At 39.3% G+C, this 15,531-nt stretch overlaps 1 protein-coding gene across 1 annotated transcript; it reads right to left on the minus strand.

Annotated features, from left to right (window-relative positions):
• Positions 1–12,105: 12,105 nt before the first annotated feature.
• LOC147850519 (uncharacterized) lies at positions 12,106–14,118 on the minus strand. Its single transcript, XM_087336799.1, has one exon. The coding sequence runs from the start codon at positions 14,116–14,118 to the stop codon at positions 12,106–12,108; it is 2,013 nt and encodes a 670-aa protein (XP_087192925.1).
• Positions 14,119–15,531: the final 1,413 nt, after the last annotated feature.

Genomic DNA, 15,531 nt, shown 5'->3' on the forward strand with positions numbered 1-15,531 from the left:
ACATAAAGCCTTTGAACTCTAGGACACAAAGGTTAATCATTGTTGCCATAAAATGATCGAAAACAAGTATTGGATTGAGGAAGTTGTAAAAGCTTACGAGAAAAACATTAGCATGTGGCATAACTAAATCATTTGGACATAATTAGTAATGTTTTTTTACTTTGTTGATGTTAAGATTAGAATAATGTTTTCATGACTATTCATTTCTACAATTATAATATATGTCTACAATTTGAACCAATCTAGGGCAATAGGATTAGAATGAATCATTGCCTTGTAATTCTAATAAATAGGAGTAATATGTCAGTGAATATGACAATTGTACATGCATTTTATGCTTGCCTAGGAACAAAGCTAGGACATGTCTATGTGGTGATGGGGAGTTGACTGTATCTTAGATGAATGATTGGGAGGAGAGTTAGTGTCTGGTTGTAGTGGATAACGGGAAACATTTACTATGAGGTCAAATATACAAATAAGTTCACAATAAATGAGGTGGGCATGAGGTCGGTCACTCTTAATTGAGAAGATGATATTAAGACGCGTGTGCATGCAATCAAACCTTTTTGTCTTTATCTCTCATTGTAGGTCAACTTATGCATCATGTATGTTATCAAAAAATAAACATTACATTTTGTGTTGGGTTTCTCATTCCATGCAACTACAAAGAAGGGTTGGGATTTAACAAACATAGCCTTGTCTTTATGTAAAAAGCTTAGTACATGAGAAAAGAAATAAAAGGATTGAAATACAAAGAAAAAAACTGGAAGACAACACATCGGATACAAAAAGGCAACATTGTTGTACTCTAGTCTTCTAAGGGTAATGCATTTGTAATGCCACACACTCTAGTTACAAATTATAAACAATTATGATATGTGAATCTACGGTTTTGTACAATGCAAAATAACTTGTTCATCACACTACAATTGGTTTATGTAGTTAGCAACAACTAAAGAATTGGTACCCTATGTTGAAGGCATAAGCTATACATTAGGGCCAACCAAAAAGTTGCATGATGATATATGAACATAGAGAGTTAAATAGAGTTAAATACTTTAAAGAAGCAATGGAATTATGATGACTATGCCAAGATAATTAACGAAAAACTCTCGTTTTGATTGGCTCAATGATATTACAAAATGATTTGCAAAGTAGAAAATCATATTAAAAAAACTCTCCACACAAAATGAATTTTAAACCAACTTGCAACTAAATATCATCCACAACAAATGAAAGATAGCCACACACAAGTGTAATTATTACTACAATTAAGATTGATACACAAGTGGTTATCTCAAAACGTAGGTCCTAAGTTTAAGTTTCTCCCAAATCATGATTTTAATGCAGCTAACACATGTTGGATAATCCATTTTCACATGATCAACAAAGAAACTAGACATGATGCAATGTTAAGATTCATGATAGCATGCGATTTTAGTTAGAATGGCACCATTTAATATGAAAGGTACATACTATATTTTATAATCATGATCAAGATCTTTAAGATTTCTAGAGCAGTGCTCCAAGTAACAACTTGATACAATTGGCTACAACAATTGTCAGTATTGGATATGCTAATAAGGAGACTCCTTGGCTTATGCTAGTTGATGTTCCTTCACAATAATCCTCAACCCTTCTCCAAACACATTAATTCACATATATCCTTCTTTCCTTCTTTGCACTATAACCTTTTGCCTATGTGCATTGATTCTCACCGAACCGTTAAACCGTGGCTTAACGGTTTATTGGTTCAAAGATAAATAAACCATTTTGTTTGGTTTCAAATGTTATGATCCAGTTTGGTTCCGGTTCGGTTCGGTTTTGAATTTCATGGTTTATCGGTTTCGATTTAAAGGTTTAAAGGCTTATAGGTTAAAAAATATTCTTAAATTTTCATCTTTAGGCTATAACTTTCAACTTTTAACTTTAAAATTTTTTTTTTTCCCCAAAAAAACACTACTTCCCATTAGTTAGCAAACGAAGTACATCAAAGTTCAACCATAATCAGCAAAACTCACACTACTCCACACAATACTAAGCATAATCCCCACCATGATATTTACAACAAAAGTATCCCGCTAACTCTTTTTACATGGTAACCTTATATTTACATCTCCTGTCCACTAATGGAAGCCATAGGTGGAAACAACCATCTCGGTGCTTGGTAGTTCCATTTAGGCCTTGATGAAACCTCTAGGCTCTAACTTATTAAATTTTATATGCATTATATAGTAGAGTCTCCTTTTGATGTATGATTATCAAATTTATGATAAGTATGATGACCAAATTTATCATATGTATGATTATCAAATTTATGACAGGTATGATGACCAAATTTATAATAAGTGTGATAACCAAATTTATGATGATTTTCTCACACAAATTCATAATATATATGATAATCAATATCTCTAAAAATGGTTTGGTTTGGTTCTAAATTTTCCATAAACGGTTTGGTTTGGTTTTATTATAAATAAATGGGTTGGTTTGGTTTCAAGGCCAAGAAACTGAACCGAACCAGGCCCATTACTAACTTCGTGATGGCTAGATCTAGGGTCTATTTCTCTAGTTCCATGTACATATTTCAAAATGCATATAAATTCCACCATTAAAAGCATAGAAAATCTATTAATTGTCGATGATATTATTACTAAATATGTTCCTTCTCACGTATACATTTTCTATTGTTTAGTGCAAATCCCATTGACTAAGACTTTATGCATTTAGGTAGACACAAATATTGCATAATGTTCTTGCTATATCCTATCTCTTATTATTTAAGCCTCTCATGAGGTACTAACGTGTGAAGGCGGTCCATCTACAACGACAAGAATGTGTTTTGTCCAATTTTTGTATGTTAAGCTCTTGAATCTTGTTAATACATTGACAATAAGTTGTACCTTAACATGCTCTCTTTAATGTTTTTTGTAATTGCAAGCAACTCAGAATCCCTCCCTCCTTATACAACTCCCAATCTACCACTTGTCGTTTTGGTGAAATTAAGCTTCAAATTGACATTGGTAAACTTTACAATTGCCAAGCATATTTGGTACCACCAACACATCCATGAATGTTTCTTCCCTCTCCTTTTTCTTGGAATTACTCATCCTACGTTTGGTTACTACCATCCTTCATATTGACACTACCATATGCATGTCCATTTTGGGATAAATTTATTCTATATGAAATTTCATATTGATTGACTCTAATCTCTAGTTAGTTAGACGTGATGGAGCCATGAGGCCACCTCCAAATAGAATTGAAGGAGAAGCGAAGATCAAGAAAAGATGGATGGAAATAATGGAAATAATGAGAATAATTTCTTCATTTATTAAGTTGTTGACATCATGTTACAATGGGTGGTTGGTCTTATTACCTCATTGGCCAATATTATGAATACTAGTAATGTTCATTTCCATAACAACCTTCTCACATAGACATTACACATGTCTAGGGATTATCCCCAAACTACCATTGTGAAAAGCGCATCCTCAACCATTCGAGCACATTATTGATTGCTTGATTGCTCTTACTGAGCAACTAGCAAATAAAAATTTACGTACAAGCAATTTAAAAAAATCTTGTTTTCTAAGCAAGTAAAATTCCAATGGAGCGTGGATTCTATTCAGAGAAGGGAATTTCTTCCCCTTCAACAAGGTGTGTTAAGAATTAGGTGATTAACTACGGGTTAATTAGTACCTAATTATGTGATTAAGTTAAGTGCGGAAGATTATGTGATATGTGTGTATGTGTGTGAGAAGAAGAGAGAGAGGAAGATACACTTATGAACAACACAAGATGGGGGATGATTAACTCTACATTAACTTAGCATTATCATCATCAAATACAAAAATACCCACAATGAGGTATATATAGGTCTCATGTGCAAGGGTGCACATGTGTGAGGAGAATATAGGTACAAGGGTATAAGTCCTATATTAAATGTACTTGGGAGTGGAGGATCTAGAATATCCCACTTAAGTACAAGGTCCTATTTAAGGCATTATAGTAAACACTTCTAACTAGATTCTATCTAGGTAACTACGAAGTTACATGGTTGACTAACTAACTAAACTAAGTTGAGCTTGATCTCTCAACACGCCCCCTCAAGCTCAAGTGTGAGGCGTCCGACATCCGCTTTAGCTTTCGTCGGCTTCGTGTGCTTCCGTCTGGCCTTCGGCTTTCTTTGCCGTGGCAATCTTGGTTCCTCCCCCCTCAAGCCAGTGACGAAGGCTTGTAGTGTGTGGGCAAAGGTCAACTACTTCCACCCATCGTGGGTTACGAGCCGCTTTGGTGGAGCTCTTGGGGTCTTGTTCGGCCGCTACCTTCATCGCGAAGGCATTGTGATGGGCCATGTACTCATTGTAGCCGAGCCGAGTGACAGGGTTCTTAGCTCTAGATGAGCGTCGAAGTTTTTCGCTTGCCGATGTGAGCGCCTTCTTTGCTCCGGGTGTCCGCATAATGAGTACACCAAACTCACTGTCTAGTGAGGGAGCCGACAATCCGAATCACTGTCGCCAGGGTGGTCGACTTCGTATTCGGCCATCTTACCTTTGCCTTTGTCCAAGTTTGTAGTTGGCCGCGACGTGCTTGGGTCGCGCGGGGGCTCTTGTGGCCCACTAGGCCTTGTCGTAATCGGACTTTCTTCGAACATGTGTTTGAAGCGATCTCCATCTTCTACCTCTTGTTCGACGGATTTCGGGTTGAGCGGAGTTAGAGTTGAAGTTGTCTCTAGTGCGTACCAAGATGTAGACTCGTCGAAGACTACGTCTCGACTTACCCGAACCGCTTGGGTAGAAGGGTTGTAGCACTTGTATGCCTTCTTCTCGGACGAGTATCCTATGAGGATACATTCCTCTGACTTCACATCGGGCTTCTGTCGTTGTTCGTTCAGGACGCGTACATTCGCAATGCTTCCGAACACCTTGAGGTGCCATAGGATCGACTTCCTTCTGACGAGGAGCTCGTATGGAGTTAACTCATGCACTCCATTGGTGGTGCATTGATTCATGAGATAGAGGGCGCCGCTTCGGCCCAATAGAAATTCGGCATGTGCTTCTCATGCATCATGGCGTGTGCTACCTCGAGTATTTGCCGATTCTTCCTTTCGGCTACTCCATTTTGTTGGGGTGTGTGTCGGCACGCGAATTCTCTCCGAATGCCTTCACTTTGGAGGTAGGAGGTGTATTCATCAGAGAAGTACTCCTTGCCTCCATCCGATCGTAGGCATCGAATGTGCCGACCGGTTTCTTTTTCGACTTGGCCCTTGAGCTTTTGGAAGTGGGAGAACACTTCACTCTTCTTCTTCATCGGGAAGATCCATGAGTAGTCGTCGATGAAGGTGATGTAGAATCGACATCCGCCGATCTTCGGCGTTTGAGCCGGTCCCCATACATCTGAGTGTATGATGTCGAGGAGGCCTTTGCTCGTGTGGCGCTCGTTCGAGAATGGGAGTCGATGTTGTTTGCCAAGTTGACACGCTTCGCATACTCGGTTGACTCATTTCGACTCGAATGTCCGAAGTCCGATGACGACTCCCTTTGATTGCATAGCTCGGAGCCGTTTGAGGTTTATGTGGCCGATTCTCTTGTGCCACAACTCGATGCTTGTCTCGGTTTTGAGACCTTTAGTGTACATTGCCGATTTCACCTTGTTCGAATTGAGGATGAACATTCAACCATCTCTCCGCCCCTTAGCTATGAGTCGACCATCTTTCTCGATGAAGCACCCTTCGTTGTTGAAGTAGACTTGCATGCCTTGCTCCACGATTTGGCCGACGGAGACCAAATTCTTCGTTATTGTGGGCACATGCAAGACATTCTTGATGCAAGTTTCCTCACATTCTTTCCCGAATGGGACATTGCCGATGTGCCGAATGGGATGTGTGGTGTCGTCTCCCGTCTCTATGAAGCCGGGTCGGTCTGGCGTTCGTAAGTCACGAAACCACTCTTGGTGTGACACCATATGATGTGAGGCGCCGGAATCGATGAACCACACATCTTCCGAATGGGAGGTGCTTGCGGAGTTGGAGGCCGACATAGAGTTCACTCTATGCCTCATTACGAATAGTTCTCTGTAGTCATCGTATTTAGAGTTAGCAGCATAATTCGTGAGTTGCCAACTTGTCGAAGCCGACTCGCTTCTTCATTTTTGGCACTCCTCCTCGCGGTGGTCGATTTTTCCGCAATAGTTGCAAGTTGCAGGCCTCATTTGCCGACCTTGTTCGTCATGGAAGCTCCCCTTCTTTTGAAGGTTCCTTGATGGCTTCTGTCTTGTTGTCGAAGGTTTGAGTTCCCTTCGTGTGATGGGTCGAATCAACCTCTTCTATCGCCTCGATCTTGTCCTCAACCACCATCTGAATTTGAGAAGAACATTTGTCCTTCCGATGTCTTGGTTTTGGTTTGGACGTGGTTCTCTTCAACCATTAACATTGATTGAAGGTCGAAGAACGAAGGAGGATTTTCCCTCGCCAAGATTGTCGTCCTCAACGAGTCGAATTGTTGTGCGAGGCCGCCCAAGCATACTTGAACCATCTCGTCTTCGTCGATGTTTATTTTGATGGAGCCAAGAGAGTCGCAAATGCTCTTGATCTTGGTGGTGTAGTTCGACACGGACATGTCGTTTTGCCGAATGTTGTTCAACTCTTCTCAGAGTTGAAGCTTTCGAGCGGTTGTATTGGCGGTCAACATTTTTGTTAAGTTCGCCCACGCTTCTTTAGGCGTCTTGGTGTCTCGAATGTGGCAAAGCATGTGGTCGTGGACACATGTTGCCAAGCAATACATGACTCGACTCGCCGTTTGCTCCCATGTTGCGTAGTTGACATTCTTTGAGTCGGGTCGATTTTCTTGTGCGCCGTTGATGTAGCTCCAATATACCCTTGGCCGACAAGGTATTGGGTCATCTTGTACTCCCAAGATGAATAATTGCTCCGGTCTAGCTTTTCACTAGGGAGCGAGCTACCCATTTGTGTGTTCATTTTCATGTAGTGTCTTTTGTTTTGCTTTTCTTCCTTCAATCACATACTCGTGCTACGTAGCGGCACTATGGTAGTGGATAGCCGGAATTTGTCTTCGGCGTTTTGAACACACAGTTATGAAGAGGCAGATGGGCTTAGTGGATGTGCTAAACCACACACTCTGATACCATGTTAAGAATTAGGTGATTAACTACAGGTTAATTAGTACCTAATTATGTGATTAAGTTAAGTGCGGAAGATTATGTGATATGTGTGTGTATGTGTGTGAGAGGAAGAGAGAGAGGAAGATACACTTATGAACAACACAAGATGGGGGATGATTAACTCTATATTAACTTAGCATTATCATCATCAAATACAAAAATACCCACAATAAGGTATATATAGGTCTCATGTGCAAGGGTGCACATGTGTGAGGAGAATATAGGTACAAGGGTATAAGTCCTATATTAAATGTACTTGGGAGTGGAGGATCTAGAATATCCCACTTCTAACTAGATTCTATCTAGGTAACTACAAAGTTACATGGTTGACTAACTAACTAAACTAAGTTGAGCTTGATCTCTCAACAAGGTGAAACAAGTGAATCGCTCCTGCAAATCTTCTATTACAATGTTTTGATACAACTCGGAACTAGTCACCGCATTCGCATCAATCTCCCATTGAATGAAAAGTTTTTACATAGCTCTCTCATTAGCTCACTGCCTATACAAAGTATGTTTTTTTTTCCGTAACTTCACTTAAAAGGCCTCAATCAAGGAATGAACCCATGGCGAATCCATTTGAGTTATTGATGCTTGGATACAAAGTACTTAGAACACGCAACTTGCCAGAATGTAGGCGTTGGTCATGCCATGATCTAATAGCCACCTTCAATGTCACCCAACATATGAGGCTTGAACCATTATTCCCACTTCTTGAACAATAATATTCTCTTAGGAATTGCACCATGTTGCCACTCGTGTTGGGTTTTAGATTCTCCTCCCAAACTCAATTCCTAGGAGTGAGGGTCTTCTCTTTATATTGGGATTATTAAGTAGGGTTGGATCAACGTTTACCCTAATGCCAACAACATTCATTATATAGATGTCAAACTTTCCCTAAGCTTACTAGTGCTAATACTAATTACATAGTCAAGCTTCCCCTAACTGATTTTGCACTCATTACTTATTGTTGAGAATCATTCATTATATAGATGTCAAACTTTCCCTAAACTTACTGGTGCTAACACTAATTACATAGTCAAGCTTCACCTAACTGATTTTGCACTCATTACTTATTGTTGAGAATCAAGCTCAACTTGTGTGACAAGTGCTTGTTGAGAAAAATACGATATGTGAGCACACGTTAAATCCATGTAAATGATCTAGTTACATAATGAACTAGATTGTGCCACCTAGTTAGTTAGTTGTCAGATGTAAATGTGGTCAAAGAATATCAGATATTATTATGATAGAATCATGCTCGAGTGGATGTCTATGAGTAGACTATACCAACCACATTTAGTGTGGCAATCCCTTGAGAACTAATACAATATATAAAGCCCACTTGATCCATTATGTTTTGTTGATGATTTTTAGTTGATTAATGTAGTTTTCTTTGAATTGGCGCACAAGTTGTCATCCCCCATCTTGTGTATTTTTCATTTCTAATTGTTTTCTCTAATTTCTTCTCTTGATTACATGTTGAGTTACATGTTGAGTTACATGTTGAGAATCAAGCTCAACCTAACATTGTGTGTGAACACACCCTTTTAGAATCTATAAGCACTCAAAGGTCAAGAGTCACACCACTATCTACACATTAACTATGTGTCATAGAATCATATTCAATGACACATAACTAATGAGTTTCATATTCCCCATGACTAATGAGTCTTCACATTCCTCAAGGTTCTAGAGAGAGAGAGTGGACATTGTAGTGAGTTAATGAAGAGAGAGGGTGACCTTATATAAAGCACCCTCCTCCTACTTCATAAAGTGTTGGTTGTGACTCCTTGTAATGCTACATTTTTGTATCTAATATTCTCCTTGTGAATATATACCTTCTTCTTGAGTATTCTATCTTCCATTCTATCTAATCTATCTTGTGTTTTCTCTTCTCTCCTCTCTTTCCTCTCACACATACACATAACACACATCTCTTATGCTGCACAAGAATCATATCCGATTCTTTACATGGTATTAGAGCGGTTTGGTAGCTCGATCTAGCCCATCTGTGTGTGTTGTGTTCTACGACGACGTTCAAGAAGAGCCACCTTATCACTATCGTAGTGCGATTACATAGCTTGTGTTCGAGAGAGAAGGAAAAGAAGAAGGAGATCTTCATCGACAATGAATACTCAAATGGGGAGCGCTCTCTGCAGCGAGAAGTTAGATAGAAACAACTTTGCATCTTGGGAGTACAAGATGCACCAATACCTTGTCGGTCAAGGATATTGAAGCTACATCAAAGGAGCACAAGAAAATCAATCCGACCTGAAAAACACCGACTACTCAACATGGGAACAAGCGACAAGCCGAGTGATGTATTGCTTGGCGACATGTGTTCATGACCACATGCTCGGCTACATTTGAGATGTCGAGATGCCGAAGGAAGCATGAGAGAATCTCAAGAAGATATTTGCCGCCAACACGATGACACGAAAGTGTTAATTTTGTCAAGAGTTGAACAACATCCAACAAAGGGATATGTCCATCACAAGCTACACCTTGAAGATCAAGGAGCTTTTTGACTTGCTCAGCTCAATAAACGTGAATGTGGAGGATGATGAGATGGTGCAAACACGCCTCGACGGCCTTGCACCATGGTTCAACGCGATGAGGACCACCGTACTAGCATGGGAGAATCCACCCTCTTTCATCGATCTTCAATCCATGTTGTTGGTTGAAGAAAGCCATGTTCAAACAAGGAGCAACGCCTCGGAAGGCCACATGCTCTACACACATTCGAACAAAGGAAGAGGATGATTTGGCCAAGGATGATTTGGCAAATTCTATGTCGACCTCTACTTCGAATAGTACCTCTAGTCCGGAAGACATATGGTTTGTTGACTCCGGTGCCTTGAACCATATGACATCTTATCAAGAATGGTTCGGAGAACTTCGAGAGCCAAATCGACCCGGCTATGTCAAGACCGGAGACAACACTATTCATCTGATTCGGCAAATCGGCAATCGATTCGGAAAAGAAGGTAACCAAACTTACATTAAGAATGTCTTGCATGTACCAAACATTACAAAGAATTTGGTCTCCATCCACCAAATTGTTGAGCAAGGGATGCAAGTTCGATTTATTCAAGGCAGTTGCGTCATCAAGAAAGAGGGTCGACTCATCACTCTCGGATGAAGAAAGGGCCGAATGTTCATTCTCGACTGGCACGAGATGAAATCGTCCATGTTTGTAAAAGGCACCAAAGCCAACACTGACATAAGGTTGTGGCACAAGCAAATTTGCCACATCAACCTCCAAAATCTCATAGCAATACAATCGAAAGGAGTCGTCATTGGACTCCCGATCTTCAAAGAGAAAGAGGTTGAAGGCATATGTGCAACCTGCCAATTTGGCAAGCAACATCGGCACCCATTTCCGTAGGAGAGGAACGTGAGTAAAGGCATATTGGATATAATTCATTCCGATGTATGGGGACCGGCTCAGACGGCTACATTTGGCGGATGTTGATACTACGTGACCTTTATCGACGACTTCTCTAGACACACATGGATCTACGCCATGCGGCAAAAGAGCGAAGTGTTTGAACACTTCCAAAAATTCAAGAGTGGAGTCGAAAAGGAAACAGGTCGACATGTGTGAGGAATAGTGCGGAATATCACTTGGCCACAACCAAATCTTGAATCACTTTAATGATAATCAAACACAGAAATGGGAAGTAGGGAGTGAGTGCATGTACACACACTGCCAATAGAGAGTACACAGAAATGACACAAGATGTTTACGTGGAAAACCCTAATAGGGAAAAACCACGGGAGCCCACGGACTCCAACTATCACTATATGAGAGTAAATACAAGGTGGAGGCACAGAGGCAACAACCTCGTACTCGCGATCTTCGCTAGATGACGATTACAATAGAGAGTGCTCATAGCTACTCTCTCGCTCTCTCTCTCTCTCTCTCTCTCTCTGTCGCTCTTTGTACAATTACAATAGTATGACAACTACAACCTTATTACAAAGTGATTGCCCTAAGTCATATTTATACTTATATGAACTTAGGGCTATTTACAAATATAGCCTCAGTAGGCTTACTCAAAACATATTTATAGATATGTCTTCTCTTCCGGTTCCTACCGGCTCTGCTTCGGTTTCCAGATCTCTTCCGGTTCTCACCGAGTCCTCTTTATTCATCACCGGATCCCATCCGGAGAGATTGATTTCTCAACAACATGTACGATGTCTTCTGTTTGATGGAGGAAAAGAGTACTTCTCCGATGAATTTTCAGCTTTTCTTTGGAAAGAAGGAATTCAGCGAGAGTTTTCGTGTCGACATATGCCACGACAGAATGGAGTAGCAGAATGAAAGAATCGGCACATCCTCGAAGTAGCACATGCCATGCTTAACGAGAAGCACATGCCAAAGTCGTATTGGGCAGAAGCCCCACAACCGTCTACCTAATGAACCAGTGTCGTGAGGATTTTCAGCTATGGTGAGAAAACCAAGTGGGATGGATAAAATGGGGATGTGCAACATTGAACATGCACTTGGAAGATTTGTAAAAGAAACAAATGTAAAAAAGGAAGGGTGAATGCAGTGTTGGGCAAAGTCTCTAGGCCCTACCGGAAATTTTCCTGCTTCTTATGAACCTAACCGGAATGTTAAAATCTCAGCCGGCCACGTTCCTATTAGCGACAATGTCAACCGGAAATGTTGAATTTTTTTTTAACGCATACCAAATAAATAAATAAAATTCTAGTGCAATACCACATCAAATCAATCACAAAAAATTGGAGCCCAAAAACTAAATATATATATTTATCAAAAAATGTACTAACTTTGTAAACAAAATTCACTTTTCGAAACTTTGTAAACTAGCATTAACAACATATTAGATCAAATTAGAGCTAATATATATAAAGTTCCAAAACAAAATAGATCACATTTACAAAATTTCAATCTATATCTTCTATGAAGTCCTCGATGTCATCATCATGCTCATGAGAAGTACCTGTAAAAATATGACGATATGCCTTGCTTTCTCGCCACAACAAAATGCTGGCATTGAAGTCATGTTCTTCTAATTCAGGTCCTTCAATAGATATTCGTATCAATGCATCAACCGCATTGGTTTTTAGCCTATTTCTAAACTTATTTTTTATTAGATTTAGGCGATTAAAGCCTCTCTCACATGCTGCCGTAGAAGAACACTGAATTAACCCTATCAATGAAAGCTTTAGAAGCTCGGGTAGCTTTTCTTTCCACACATCATTACAATTTATCATACCCCAAACATCTAAGAAATCTCTTCCAAGCCATTCCGTGGTAGCTTGCCTTTTGAAAATTGCATATTCATCATACAATTTATCATTATCAATTATGGGAGAAAACGCTTTCCCATCTATCATTTTTTGAATGCCATAAAAATTTCCAAGTGTTTTCAACTCATTAAGACCCATAGTTTTTCGTGCTAAAATGCTTGTAGATCCGGTAGACATGTTCATTGGTGATAACATTTTCAATGCGGAAAGAGTCACCGGATCTTGAAGCCTCTTTTTTATTGTCTCTATCAATGCCTTAGAAAACAAAGTTTGGAATTGTATGGCTTCAATTAAGTCCTCACCATCAACACTTCTATCGATGAGGATGCTTTTATACATATTACCTTTTGTGGCATCTCGTAAAACTGAAAGCATTCCTTTTTCTCTACCATATTTTGGAATAATTGGATAATTATCGTTATCCTTCTCAAAACCATTCAGATCCATCATAACATGATGTAAAAATTGTTCTTCTATCTCCCCAATGGCTATCATAGCCAAACCTCCAATGCATGTCACATCCACATATTCCTTTTGGAATTCCATACTTAATGTAGACATGATCTTAAGTACATCTGCAAGGAAGTGAAGCATATACACTACTTTAAAGTTTCTTAAACTCAAGAATACATTGTATGCATCACTTTGCGATTGCAAAGTCTTCATCAAGGGTTCATACACATCACATACCCTCATGATAGCACCATGCCGACTAAGCCATCGTGTCTTCACAATCCCAAGAATATGCAAATGTGTGTATTCTAATGCATCTTGCATCTTACTTAATTCACCTTGGCGCATTGAGCTCCTCGAGAAATGTGCAGCCACCCGATTCACAAGGGCATCTAACTGCTTGCATGTTTCTTTGACTTCAACGTTCTTTGAAGCCTCTTGCACACACAAGTTTGTTCGATGTGCACAACAATGTAATGAAGTCATAAATGGATTATATGACTTCAATCTTGTAGCAACACCTGTAGACATACCTACCATAACAGATGCTCCATCACTTCCAAATCCCATCATTTTTCTAACATCTAAGTTCCACTTTTTTAACAACGCTAAAATGTTTTCTGTTATTGTTTTTGCTGTACCATCCTCTACTTCAAGTACCCCTAAATAAGAGGTTCGTACTTGCCTTCCTTCCACAAATGTAGCGTAAAGGATCAAGTTCTTGGTCACACTTACATCGGTAGCTTCATCTACCATAAGCCCAAACCAAGGACTTGTCCTCAACCTTTCATATATCTCGGCTTCAAGAGCCTTGCTAATGCGCAAGATAAAGCTTGCACAAGCCTTATTATCATTGTACATTCGTGGAAGGCCTTCCACACCACACTCTCTTAATAAACGTAAGAGGTTTTCCAATTTTCTAAATGCCAAATCCTCTTTAGCTATAAAATATGCACATTTAAACAATTTTTCAACTGCTAAATCCACACTAGCTTTTTTCTTTGATGCACATTTTTCAAGACCATTCTTGTCTCGTTCTTGTAACAAAATGGCATCTCGATGGGCCACACTTCTTGCATGTTCTTCTAATGCAGAAGTCTTAAAATTTTTTGCACCTGTTTTTCCAAATAAGGACTTACAATGTGGGTCTTTTATAGGTTCTTCTAGAGACACATCTTCATTAGAAGATGACATGTTCTTCCTAAAACAAGGCATTGTATGAAGGCTCATTTGTTTTCCCTTGCCTTTGCTATTTTTGTTGTGCGACATAATGTAACAATAAGGTAGAGTATATTGAACAATCATAATCTATCATTTTCATTTACAAGAAAGGGAAACATACATACACAATCCATGTTTTCCAAAGAGAATAAGAAAATTAAAATACCTGGAATATATGGAAGATTGTGAGGCTATAAAAGATTGAGTTTCCACTATGGATCTTCCAATCTATAAAAAAATAAAGAAGAAAGAGGAAGCCTCACATTAGCTTACACGCACATGCAAATGATAAATAATACATATCTTCACTATTTACTAGTTCATCTCTTTCTTAGCGTGTTCGATGCAAAACGCAATTGAAACTCTTAAATTGAATGTCAAAACCTCAAAATAATTTCACTATCAATGAGACATACATGCATTGTCTTCGTCTCATGCATGCATTGTCTTCGTCTCATGCATGCATTGTCTTCGTCTCATGTTTGGGTCATAAAGTGTAAAGTTTGAGCAATACATTGTACACATCATACATGTGTATCCAAATATGCACAAAGTGGCCTCGTGGTGTTTACACTAATTATGCTACTCTATCTTGACTTGTCCTAAACTTGTATGCTACTCTTGGATCTTCATACAAATCTATTTACATAGAGACAATATGAAATACATGAGCATATGTAACAATTCTTGCTACATCTATATTGAAAGCACCACTTCATCTTAAGGTTTATGGTAAGTTTGTTTAAAGTAATTGAAATTACCATGCAATGTATTGATTATGAACCGTCACTACAACATTGGTTAGGGACTCATTGGTTTAAAGCTTAGCAAATCAAGCGATATAAAACCGAGAGAACATGGGTTAGGAATCAGGATGACATGTTATCAAATCACTTGCTCCAACTCGTTCCTAATGACATCAACATACTCTCTTAGATACGTAGTTCCACATCTTACATGAAAAAAATGAGCAAGACCATTGACAAGTACACAATTGTTCGCATTCGGCTCAAACTAGGAGACAAATAGACGGGAGAAAACGACAACTAGTAGCAAGTTATGAAATCTATGTGGGAGGGGAATACAAACAAATGAGCATTTCATTGACATATGCTATGCATGCTATATTGGAGGCAATTACCATTATATATTTCGGGACAAATTCGGACCATTGTACCAAATCACGGAGTGCGAAGGCCCAAAAAGTTTATGATATTCTTTCTCATGGTTAAACACACTTGCCACGAATCATGGGCCCATGCACTTCTCTCCTCTTCTTTGCCACTTCTCTCCTCTTCTTTGCCTTTTTTTGAAAACAAAAAAACAGAGGAAAGCAGAGCCTTTGTTTCCCTCTCTCTTCTTGTTGACTCTGATTGTTTTCTGTGT

This window comes from Azolla caroliniana, unplaced genomic scaffold, assembly GCF_043228905.1.
Source record: "Azolla caroliniana isolate FFs.n. ecotype wild unplaced genomic scaffold, voAzoCaro1.0.p SCAF_21, whole genome shotgun sequence".
Taxonomy (NCBI): domain Eukaryota; kingdom Viridiplantae; phylum Streptophyta; class Polypodiopsida; order Salviniales; family Salviniaceae; genus Azolla; species Azolla caroliniana.

Excerpts from the sequence above, each read along its gene's own strand:
- LOC147850519 (XM_087336799.1), bottom strand. The coding sequence starts at position 14,118 with ATGTCATCTTCTAATGAAGATGTGTCTCTAGAAGAACCTATAAAAGAC.